The sequence below is a fragment of the Mesoplodon mirus genome (genome assembly GCF_964341445.2).
Source record: "Mesoplodon mirus genome assembly, chromosome: 3".
NCBI classification, from domain to species: domain Eukaryota; kingdom Metazoa; phylum Chordata; class Mammalia; order Artiodactyla; family Ziphiidae; genus Mesoplodon; species Mesoplodon mirus.
The window spans coordinates 68,388,560-68,401,285 of record NC_138978.1 but is presented as its reverse complement, the minus strand read 5'-3'; the positions used below and the strand labels follow the sequence as shown (position 1 = coordinate 68,401,285).

General features: G+C 39.1%; 1 protein-coding gene across 1 annotated transcript in view; it reads left to right on the top strand.

Annotated features, from left to right (window-relative positions):
- ERICH3 (glutamate rich 3) overlaps window positions 1-12,726 on the top strand; it is a gene marked incomplete at its 5' end in the record, with an annotated part of 112,915 nt that overhangs the window by 23,471 nt on the left and 76,718 nt on the right. Inside the window, 2 exon segments of the mRNA XM_082612145.1 lie at window positions 6,634-6,727; window positions 9,190-9,315. Coding sequence (XP_082468271.1) covers window positions 6,634-6,727; window positions 9,190-9,315 — 220 coding nt within the window.

The window sequence follows — 12,726 nt, the reverse complement described above, 5'->3', positions numbered from 1 at the left end:
CCTCTCTCTTTCTCTCTGCCATGTGAACAAATGAGAAGATGTGGCCATCTGCACACCAGGAAGAGGGCCTTCAACAAGAATCCGACCATGCTGTCCCCCTGATCTCGGACTTCCAGCTTCCAGAACTGTGAGAAATGAACGTCTGTTGTTTAAGCCACCCAGTCTATTTCTGTTACAAAGCCTGAATAGACTAAGATAGAAATTGGTACCAAGAAGTGGGGTGCTGCCATAACAAATACCTAGAAGTGTGGAAGCAGCTTTGGAACTGGTAATAGGTAGAGTCTGGAAAAGTTGTGAGATGCAAAACCTTTTTTCTCCAGCTTTATTGAGATATAATTGACATATAACATTGTGTAAGTTTAAGGTGTACAATGTAATGAATTGATACACATATATATTGCAAAATGATTTCCACAGTAAGTTTAGTTAATGCTACCACAGCCTCAAATAATTACCAATTTTTCTGTGGTGAGATCATCTAAGATCTACGTTCTTAGCAGCATTCAAGTGTGCAATACAGTGTTGTTAACTGAAGTCACCATGCTGTACATTAGATTCCCAGAACTTATTCATCTCATAATCAGAGGTTTGTACCCTTTGATCAACATCTCCCTATTTCTCCCACCCTTGAGCCCCTGGCAGCCACCATTCTATTGTGTTTATATGTTTGGATTTTTTAGATTCCACATATAAGTGAGATCATACAGTGTTTGTCTTTCACAATTTGACTTATTTTACTTAGCAGAATGCCTTCAAGGTCTGTTCATGTCACAAATGGCAGGATTTCCTTATTTTTTATGGCTGAATAATATTCAAGTGTATGTGCATGTGTGTGTGTGTGTATGTGTGTGTATCACATTTTCTTTTTCCATTTATCTGTTGATGGATACTTATGTTGTTTCCATGTCTTGATTATTGTGAATAATGCTGTAATGAACATGAGGGTGCAGATACCTTTCTGAGATAGCAATTTTATTTCCTATATATATGTACCCAGAAGTGGGTTGCTGGATCATAAGGGAGTTCCATTTTTAATTTTTTGAGAAACCTCCATACTGTTTTCCATAGTGGCTACACCAATTTAAATTCTCACCAACGGTGCATAAGGATTTCCTTTGCTCAACATCCTTGGCAAAACATGTTATCTCTTGTCTTTTTGATAATAATCATCCTAACAGGTGTGAGGTAATATTTCATTGTGGTTTTGATTTACATCTACCTGATGGCTAATGATGCTGAACACCTTTTCACGCACTTGTTGACCATTTGTATGCCTTCTTTGGAAAAATATATATTCAGATCTTCTACCCATTTTCTAATCTGATTATCTGGGGTTTTGTTTTTGCTATTGAGTTGTATGAATTCTTTATATATTTTGGATATTAACCACTTATCAGATATATGGTTTGAAAATATTTTCTCCTGAAGGGACTTTTAAGGTGATTCTGAAAAGGGAGCTGGAGAGGAAGCATCCATCTTCTTACACAGCACATCATATACAGAACATTGGTAGAAATATGGATGGTAAAGGCCATTCTGATGGAGTCTCAGACAGAAATTAGGAATATGTTATTGGAAACTGGAGGAAAGGTGATCCTTGTTGTAAAGGGGCAAAGAACTTGGGTGAATTGTGTGAGTGTTCAAGTGTCTTGTGGAAGGCAGAACAATCGAGGCATAGACAGGGAGGTTAAGTCACGTGCTCCCGGTTGTGGAGCCAGCAATGTTGGAGCCAGGATTGGACTGGAGCTGGAGTCTTGACCACTACATCCCTCTCTCTCCACAGAAGTAGACAGTGTGGGGCCCAGCATGTTGGGAGAGAAGGTTGGGGCTCAAGAGATTCTTCTATCAGTATGGTCCAGGATACCTTACCCTCATCATGGTTTCCTTGGACTCACTCATGTTGAGCAATAATCTTGTTTTGGAGCTTTTCCATTTTGGGAAGATGGAAGAGTTATGACAGTTAGATATTGCTCACATTCCAGAGGCCTGAAAGCAAATGAATGAGACTACATATGTGGAAGAACTTTGTAATCTGCAGAATGGGATAGAGATACTATACTCCTTCTCCAGCTGAAGGAGTGGTGTCTGACATGGGGACACTCAGTAACTATTTGTGAAAGAATTAACCTATGACACAGGAAGAAATCAAGTACACACACACATACACACTGTATGTGCATGCATACCTTTCCACTGAATTGGGAGCACTGTGAGTGTATTGTCTGTGCCATCTCTGGATCCCTGGTGCTGTACAGAATGCCTTGAGAATAGTACACAATAAATGTTTTCTGATTAATATGATAGTGCCTTTCCTGTTAGTCTGGGTTTCTATGGAATACTCTTTCTCTCTTTGGGGGCAAATGGAGGGCTTGATAGGAGTTGACCTTATTAGTTCAAAGCCCCAATTATGTCATCTATATGGTGGGTGGCAGGGGTTCAGGGGTCAAGCGTTTAAAGGCTATAGCTGGGAAGGCGGCTCTCCCAGTGACTCAGCAGCTGCTCCTTAATACTCAGGCACCGCAGGGACAGGGAAGTGTGGATTGAAGTGGGAGAAATGGGAACCATGATAGAGATAGGGTTGCTTTGTTTCCTGGGGGACAGTTTTTTCCAGTGCGTTGAGCCGGAAAGGAGGTCTTTCTCTACCCAGTGAACAGAGGTTGGTAAATAGTCTTGTCCATCATATAAAGAAGCCAACGAGTTGGGCTGGTCTGGCCAATTAGTTATGGGCCTTTGTGTAAACAGCATGGCTTTTGAGTGATGTGGTCACAGTGGCCGGGTGGTCGCTGTGACCAATGTGGTTGTTGATATTATGGATTGGAACAGGAGAGGATCACAGGACTGAGGCAGCATGACCACAAAGTCCAGCTTTGGCAACAGATGCAGGCAGTAACTTACAAGGGGAGTAGAATGCTCAAGGTGCAACACAATCAAAAGCCCAGGTGAGGTGACCTCATCTGGCCCAGGGTTGTATTGAGTTCAAGGAAGAAATGTACATGGTGAGGAGAAACAGTAGCAGTGAGTGGAGAGGACAAAGGCAGAAAGATCAGAAGAGCTCTACTAAATCAAAGTATGGCTGGGTCAGTAAAGCTCTTGTAATTGAGTACATGCAAAAGGAGGCTGCAAACCCATACCAAGCACCCATGAAGAGGAGCAGAGTGGAAAGGATGTGACAGATCATGGTTGTGACTGAGCCACAGGATTAATACCCTCTCCCTGTGAAGGAAGCTTGGTGGTCAGAATGAGGTTGACATTTATATGTAGACTGTGGAAATGTTTGCATTAGCTGCTGTCTCAGTTTGTTCAGGCTGCTATACAGAATGTCATAAACTGGGTGGCTTAAACCACAGAAATTTATTTCTTACAGGTCTGGAGGCTGGTAAGTTCAAGATCAAGGCACCAGCAGATTTAGTGTCTGGTGAGAACTCGCTTCCTGGTTCACAAATGGCCATTTTCTTCCTGTGTCCTCACATGGTGGAAGGGACATGGGAGCTTTCTGGAGTCTCTTTTATAGGGTGCTGATCCCATTCATGAAAGCTCTACCCTCATGACCTAGTCACCTCCTGAAGGCCCCATCTCCTAATACCATCACATGGGGGGATAGGGTTTCAACCTATGAATTTTGGGGGGAAACATATATTCAGTCCATAACAACCATTTTACTAAACCTGTATATAATTTTGTATAGTTTCTTGTTAGCAAACAATTCATTTATCTAAAGTTTCAGTTAAAAAAATTAAGGCAGGGCTTCTCTGGACGCCTGCGCGTCCAGAGCCTGTGCTGCGCAATGGGAGAGGCCACGACAGTGAGAGGCCCACGTACTGCAAAAAAATAATAATAAATAAATAAATAATTAAGGCATTGTCTGAAAAAGAAATGGCTGAGCCTGAGGAGACCCAGCTGGTTATTATTCATAGTCATGGAAAAAGATGCTTTAAAAATGGCATCCCAACCAGGGACCTTCAATCTTTCCTAAACAGGAAAAGGTGAGAAAATCATTGTGTGCAAAGATTTCAACTCACCTGGATCTATTCTACTTGTCAGTAAGACTGGAGGGGCATCACACACACAGACTCATTCAATAGGAGCCTGAGAGAGCAGAATTAGAATGAGGTGGTGCCAAAGCTGGCTAAGCTTTGTTATTAAGACCTAAATATTAAAAGTGTTTCAAAGTCTGAATTAAAAGAATGAGGTATTTTACAGTCAACAGGGAAGTGGGGGTCCACATTATCTTAACATTTTGACCCTACTACATTTAATCAGGGTTTTAGCACTCATAGCTATTCCAAAACTATTGATTTTTTAAAATATGAGCCTGAAAAACAGACAAAAGACTATATATGATATCAGTCTAATGATTTATCTTAAGAATCTGTGAACTGTGGAATCATGATTGTTAGGACTGAGAGACACCTGCTCACCTTTCTGAAACGAGTTGCTGAAAAGGTATTCTGAGATTCAGAAAGGGTAAGGGATACAACGTTGACCTTTTGGAGACAGGAAACCTTTGATGAACTATAGGACACCAAGATGGTTCATTTAAAAGATGGTTTCAAAGCATTATCTGGGGCTGGTTTTGTATGTGCATTACTGAAGCTCTCAGGTTGTCTTTTTACGTAAACCCAGTGAAATAATGGTTTCTGCAGCTGTTCATGGGTCTGCAACTCTCATGTGGCACCTTGGCTTCTGGGCTTTGTAACTGCTTTTCAGTCTCCTTTGTGGACAAAATTAAACTTTCCTTACCATTTGACAGCATGGAACTTCCCTGAGATGGGCATTAAGGAGAAAAGAGACAGGAAAAGGTCACCAATACCATCTCCATGCAATTAAGGCAGTGCAAATAGCTAAATAAAATTGTTGCTAATGATATTTACTCGATTCTATGAGTCCCTGTTCTTGTTTCAGAATAAGTTAGAGATCAGCTGCTCATGAAATGTATAGATTATAAATCTTTGTGGCAGGTAATAGGGTATGCATTTGTTTTAGGACAACTTTATGTTAGGACCATGTTTAGGCTTGCATGTTTTCTTTCTGTCCCTCTGTCTCTTTGTGTCTCTCTATATACACACACTCACATTTATATGTGTGTGTGTATATATATATATACACACACACACATATGGATGCACATGCATGCATACATGTATACATACATGTATATGTATATGTGTGCCTGCTTTTGTAAGATAATAATTAATGAGGGACAGTTTAAAACTTAGAAAAAGTAGTTTCAAACTTTGTTTTATAGACTTATATTGACCATGTAACCAAGGAACCAATCTGTCCTCTTTTAAATGAAAGACCGTAAAAATCAGCAGTAATCTATGAACTTTATTTTTTTGGTTCTGGATGTGGAATTAATGAAATTGTCTGGATATATATGTGGAAGTTAACACTTCTAAACTGCTGAGCTTAAGTTTAGTTTGAAATTTATACCAGTAAGAATGAGTCCCAAACAAAATTGTATCTTCATGTGTTGAACACATCGTTATTTATGTACATAATAAATAAGTAAGGATGCTGAGAATAATGCTCCATCCTGGCCTTCAAATCTAGCAGAGGTATTGGAGGAGGTCACTGAAAGGATGTAACCGCCTCAACCCGGACCTGGGCAATCAGAGACTCCTTCCCCTCTTCCCTGTCCTTGGAATGCATATGTTCTGCCCGCCATTCCCACAGAGGGGACCATTTTCAAGGGTGCAGACTTAAGAGAGAAATAAGTTGTGGAGATCATCGGGACCTTGTACATGACTGAACCCAGTTAAGGCCTCTGTATAAACTTTTAAGATTCTGATGGGCAGGTGTGGAGAGCAACTCATCTTGCAGCTGCCCAAGACAAGTCTCTTAAGGAGGTTCCTTTGCTTATTAAACTTGCCACTTACCAATCTGGAGTGGCTGCCTTTTTTTTTCACTCTTCCCTTGCCCTCTGTGTGTGGGTGCCAGTTTGCAAACCAACAGCAGTAGACTAAGAAATAAGCGATAACGTACTGTGGGTGCGTAATGGAACTCAAGGTCTTAGAGGAACAGAGGGGAGGGTAACACAGCACACCCAGTTTGTATTAGGGGATGTTTCTTGGGAGAAGAGACGCTTGTGCATCACAGATGTTCTCCATTAGCTAATATCTGCTGAGGGAAATGACTTCCTAGTAGTGGGGCTGTACATTGTGTCCTGAAGACAGGAGAGAATATGTTTAGGGAGTGCAAGGAAGTTTGAGTGACTAGAATTTAGGGTGTGTTACCAGAGGCTGAAGGGTCTTCTGAGGAAGCCCCTACTTTTCCATCAGGCTTCCTCCACGAAGACTTTCTTGACAACTGGAGTTGGTGGTCTCCTTCTCTGTGTCCTCACGATTTTTTGCATGTTTCTATTATTGGATTTTTCATAACCAATTTAGTTGTTCATGTCTGATTTCCATACTTGTCTGTGGGATAAAACAGCGTCAGGGCTGTCTCCCAGTCCTTATCATCAAACCTAGAAAACAGTAGGTGCTCAATACCTGTTTTTTAAACACATACGTAAATGACTGGCTGGCTGGATGAATGAACGATTATGCACAGTTTGGGGATGAGAGTCAAGAATTGCCTTGGTTATCAAGCAACACTTCATAAAACCTTAATGGTTTCATTTTTCTGTTCCAGATTACTTGCAGCATATAATAGTCTTACTGATAAACACCTGGCTGGATATTTTAACAATACAAGGATAAGGCGGCATCTCTTGAGATCAGGGCTGGTAAGGTTTGGTCTCATTTCTACCTACCCTCTTGTTTCATTAAATCCAATAATTCCCTATCTTTTCTGGTTTCCTCTTTGAGCTTATCGGTGACATCTTTTCCCTTCCCTTATTTTAGAAAAATTACTTCCTTTCCAAAACTCTGATTTATCTATTTGAGGCTGTGTTTCAAAAGATAGGAAGAGAGGTCATGATGGCTGCTAAGGCAACTTATAAATTATTGAGGAAAATCCCTATGAGTTTTCAACAGCTTATGTCATTTGTTTATTTACCCACTCATTTATTCAACCCATATTTATTGAACATATTGTATAAACCAGGAACTGTTAGGGAATAAGGATAGAAAAGACTTTACTGTCTTCAGAAAAAAAATATTGTTTTTAATAATCACAAGATATGGTGTGGAAGACATGAACAGTTCAAAATTTTCCTTTAAATTTTTAAAAACTCTTTCATTTCATGTGATGGTTTATTGATACATTAGTGTCTTTCATTAGCTCCAAAACTATCATTTCCAGAAAATTTCTAATTCTCTAAATGTCTATAATATAAAACCTTTAAAAAACACTGTAGTTTTCCATTCAAAGTAAGGGGTGTGGTTATAGAAAGTGTGACTAACAATTTTAGCTGTTTACTTTCTTAAAACACTGTGGGTTTCCTTAACTATTGTTGCCATGGTGTTGAAAGGATATGCATTGCATTTTTAATTGTTGTTTATGTGCTTGGCACTCGTCTGGGTAGTTCTCAGAGAGCCTGTTTTTTGTCTCCTGGGGCTTTGTTATCAGACACACCTGGCTGAAACCTGGCTCTGCCATTTACAAGACAGAATGTTCAGGAAAACACTTAACGTTCTCAGCTCCAACTTCTTCAGTTGAAGGAAGATAATAAAGATAATGATACCCCACCCTCAAGATTGTTGTAGCAATTAGAGGTGTGTAATAAATGGTTGTTGTAATTGTTGTGGTTACCATTAACAATACTTCTTCAGATAAAAGTCTGTGAGCTTCATATATAAATGGGAAGGACTTTGTATTTACTTATCAACGTCATTAACAAGCACTTACTGAACACTGATTATGTGCATGGCAACTCAAACAGGAAGGACACAGCCCTTTCTCTAGAGCAGTTCAGATACAGTCCCTGAATCAGGAGTGTTCAGCATCGCCTGGGAACTTGTTAGAACATGCAAATTCTAGAGCCCCAGCCCAGATCTGTTGAGTCAGAAACTGTGGGGTGGGGTCCATCAGTCTTTTTCAACTTGTCTTCCAGGTGATTCTTCAGATGCTGGCTCAAGTTTAAGAACTTCTGCCCTATAGGAGCTTCCAGTCTAGTTGGGGAGATTAGATACTCCCAGAGGAGAAATATCAATGACAAGTTACTTGCTAAGGGAGGGGCAGTGCAGGAAGTTCTCAACAGTTTTTCCTGGTTGGATAGTCATGACATGATATCCCATGGACAACACATTTCAAAGACCGTAACTGAGTTATTCATAATTCCAAGCACACTTTCTATAACCACACTGCTTTCTTCCATTAGAAAATGTATTCATAAAAAAGATGATCAATAATCAATCACTCGTAGCACAACTCTAGCTGATCTCGATACTCCAATATGTTGCAACAACAGTGCTAAAAAACTAGTTATCAAAATTAAGAAATATGTGGACTTGAATTAGGTATGAAAAGAAGAGCAGGGTTTAAATAAGTGACAAGGAAGATGAACATTCCAGGAAGGATAACATCCTCAGTTTAGGGAAGATGTAGAAAAATAGAACAAATATGCCCATAGGAAGGAATAAAAGAAAAACAAGTAAATAAAATTCAGAAACTATCACTCCTGGGACTTGCAGTGATGTCACTTGAAACCAATCTGAAATACTTTATATCTGCAGTACTGTATAATCTGAAAGTATCTGAATCACAGCAAATTAAATTACATTCTGGGCTAGAGAGGGAAAGAGGAAAAGCAGTGTGAAAACAAAGTAATGAAATCAATTCTTTTAAAAACAAATTGATGAGATCCTCTGTAGCTTACATGTTTTGCCCTTCAAAGTATTTCCTGTGAGATCATCAGTCCTGTGATCACTGCTCCTATTCACTGTTTCAAGGTAGCACCCCACGCCTTCTTCCCGAATGTGTTCAAAAAAAGAAATGAAAAGAACACCTGAGTTCCATTAAGGGAAAATTGTTACTCTAATGAAAACCTTGTTTTAAACGTCAAGTGCACCACCTGTATGTGTTTTCACAATGATGGGTATATGAGACTGCCTTTCTTTTTTTTCTCCTTATGAAACATTCATTAAAAGTGAAAGTTTATCAGCCATAGCACTACACCTCATTAGCCTTAAAAGACGCTGCTTCCTTCTCTGTCTAATCAACTGACGGTCCATCTCTCTCTCTTAGGGAACTAACAATACATTTTCTGCTTTGTATTTCTATGTATGTTTTATTTATTCTTGACAGATCACAAGAAATGGGAGGATACTTTCTGAAAAGGAATATAAACTAAATATCATGAAGAGAGATCACCAAAAATATATCCGGGAGTGCTTAGCCCAGGCTATTTTCCATAAGGTTCTTGATATGGAGGTACAAGTATTAACTATTTTCTTTACAACTGATATTTATTAATATGATAATTAATAATACTTTCTGTACCCAGAAGCAGGGGAATTCTTCCTATATTTCACTAAAAAGGAATGGAACAAGGTGACCTGAGAAATACTCTATATCTCTCTAGGTAGTGAGGAGACAAGACACTGAAGTAAGCATTTCTTCATTTCAGTTAGGGAAAACTATGGACATCATTGTATATTGTGTGATATTTAATTTAACAAATGTAGAATTTTAATCCGTAATGGCTACTTTAAAACATAGCAGCCCTCACCATCTGTACCTTAATTTCCATTTGCTAAAAAAAAAGTGACATCTGTTTAAATATCAGTAATTCCACTGCCATGAATTATTTCGGATTTGTTATTCTTTGAAGGCTCCGAAGCTCAGCCGTATGCTAAGTTTCAAGGAGCAGGCATTGAAACATCTGCTGTCCCTCCTACTTTAGGCCACATTGGTCAGCACAGATTCACAGATTCACAACCCAAGTATCAACAACTTTTTTTTCAGTCTGACATGGCATTTTTAGAAGGATATATAGCTAACTTGATAAATTATTTTAGCCTTGCTCCATGGAACTTGTAGTTTCAAGCATCAATACCATTTTAATGTCTGTGAAAAAGCATGTCACTTCTCGGCTTGACCAAGTAGCAGTAAATCAGAAAACTTGGCTCATAAAACCATTGACCTGTGGGTGCACTAAACATTTATGACCAACTGTAGAATCATCAGTAAACCAATACTAAGTGTAGTGCCACTCAAAATATTTATTATTATGCTACTATTAAATTGAGCAAGTGTTGTGCTCTCTTCAGATGTATATGATTTGTTCATTTAGGAATTCATTTTGTGATTTATGTCATGTGCATGAATTACATAGAATCATTGTTTATGGCTCCCAAATTCCCTTCTTTATAAAAGTATTAGTTGGAGTTCTACAAATAATGTTGAAAAAATAGTACAGTGTAAAATTAATTATACATAATTTCAAACTTAATCAGTAGGCACCAAGTTCTGTCTTAGCCTTGATTCTTGAACTTTCATTTTCCAAAATTTCCTATAATGCACACGTCATAACTGTTAAATGTGCTGTTATTAAAGAGTCTTTGTGTATTCTTAAAGTTTGGAATAAATAGCTTAGATAAGTGTTAATGTGTAATATATAATTTTATATAATATATAATATATTTATATAATTTAAAAATAAAATATTTCTAAATTGTTACATTTGTCTCACATTTAGTTTATGGTGATGCTGTTTACTAATGTTGTTGTATTATTATTCACATATTCATTCATGCAATAAACATTAATTGCAAGCTTACCATGTACCAGTATGGGGCTATGTGATGTAGCTGTGAGATATAATTTTTTTAAAACTGCTGTAGAAAGTGATCAAATGCTAGAAGAGAGGAACAAATAGACTGAGCTCAGAAAAGAAGGGAATGATGATTTGCCTCTGTGAGAGTCAGAGGAAGCTGAACAGAGGTCCTGCTTTTTGAACTGAACCTGGAGGACTGAATGAAACTTGACATGAAAAGATAAGCAAGGCATTCCAGAGAGTGAAGACAGCAGGTGTGAAGTTACAGAGGTGTGAGGGGACATTGTGGATGGAAAGGAAAACTCATTGAGGCCAGACTACACTGTGAGTTGTTTGGAAGAGTGGCAGGAAGTGACACTCTCCAATAAATTGGGGCCCTGTTTCTGGAGGCCTTCAATTCCCAGCTAGGTTTGCAGTGTAGGTGATGAAGCGATGAAACATTTTTCAGCACGGAGTGAAATATATGAGCAGAGCTGTTTTAGAAAGATGATGTTGCTAAAAATGTGGAAGATGGATTAATGAGCTGGAAAAGATTGGAGGTGGGAGGTCAGCTAGGAAGCTGTTGCCAGAGGGTGTGGGCTAACAGCAGTAGTGGACATACTGGGGTGATGCCGCTGCCCACAGGGATCTGGAACAGGGAAAGAGACCGACACTACCTGGCTGAGGAACGGGGAAGGAGACACCCAGGGCCACTCTGAGGGTTTTAGCTTCGTGGTGTGGGCATTGCAGGAAATTGGGAAGAACAACATGGGCTAGATAAGAACCTTCAAACAGTGGGAAAACCTGATAGAGTGGTGTCCTGGAAGCCAGGGGGGGTCTCAAGCTGCAGAATGGTTCAATAAGATGACTACTGGGAGGTTTTTATGAAAAAAAAAAAAAAGCCAAACAGGAAGTTAGTGTCAGGTAGACCAAGATTCAAATTACAGTTCCACCACTGACTAGATGTATGACCTGGGGCAAGTTCACGACCCTCTGCTTCAGTTTCTTCATTCCTAAAATGACACTGCTTAGCAATTGAAATTGTTCAAGAAGAGATGATGCACACGAAGCACTTTCCCAGAGCACGGATACGCCCATAATGTGAGCTTGATCAATAAAATTATGTTTCCGTGCAGTTCTGCATTCTACTTTTATCAGCATTACATGTATTTTCCATTTTTTAAGCAAAGTCTGAAGGCTGAATAATATCCCATTGTATATATGTACCATATCTTCTTTATCCATTCATCCGTCGGTGGACCTTTAGCTCGCTTCCACATGTTGGCTATTGTGAAAACGCTGCAATGAACATGGGATTGTAGAATATTTCAATTCTTGAATATATACCCAGGAGTGCAATTGATGGATCATAAGGTAGTTCTAATTTTAATTTTGTTAGGAACCACCATGCTGTTTCCCACAGTGGATGCACCAATTTACATTCCCAACAACAATGTACAAGGTTTCCCTTTTCTCCACATCCAACTTATATGAGGAATGTAAACTAGTCAAACTCATAGAGGTAGAGGGTGTAATGGTGGTTGCCAGGGCCTGGGAGAGAGGAAAATGAGGAGGTATTACTCAACGTGGATAAAGTTTCAGTTATGCAAGATGAATAAGCCCTAGAGATCTACTATATAGATCTATTGCCTATAGTTAACAATACTGTGTCGTATACTTAAAAATTTGCTAAGAGGATAGATCTTAAGTGTTCTTATCACAAACTAATAATAATAAAGAAGGTGGGAGGAAACTTTTAGATGTGATGGATATGTTTATGGCATAGATTGTAGTTGAGAGTTTCACAGGTATATATTTATCTCCAAAGTCATCAAGTTATACACATTAAATATGTACAACTTTTTGTATGTCAATCATACCTCAGTAAAGTGCTTTTAAAAAAATCAAAACAAAAGAACCCCCAAATCTTTAGGAAACTTATTTTATTTATTTTTTTTTTTTTTGCTGTACGCGGGCCTCTCACTGTTGTGGCCTCTCCCGTTGCGGAGCACAGGCTCCGGACGCACAGGCTCAGCGGCCATGGCTCACGGGCCCAGCCGCTCCGCGGCATATGGGATCCTCCCAGA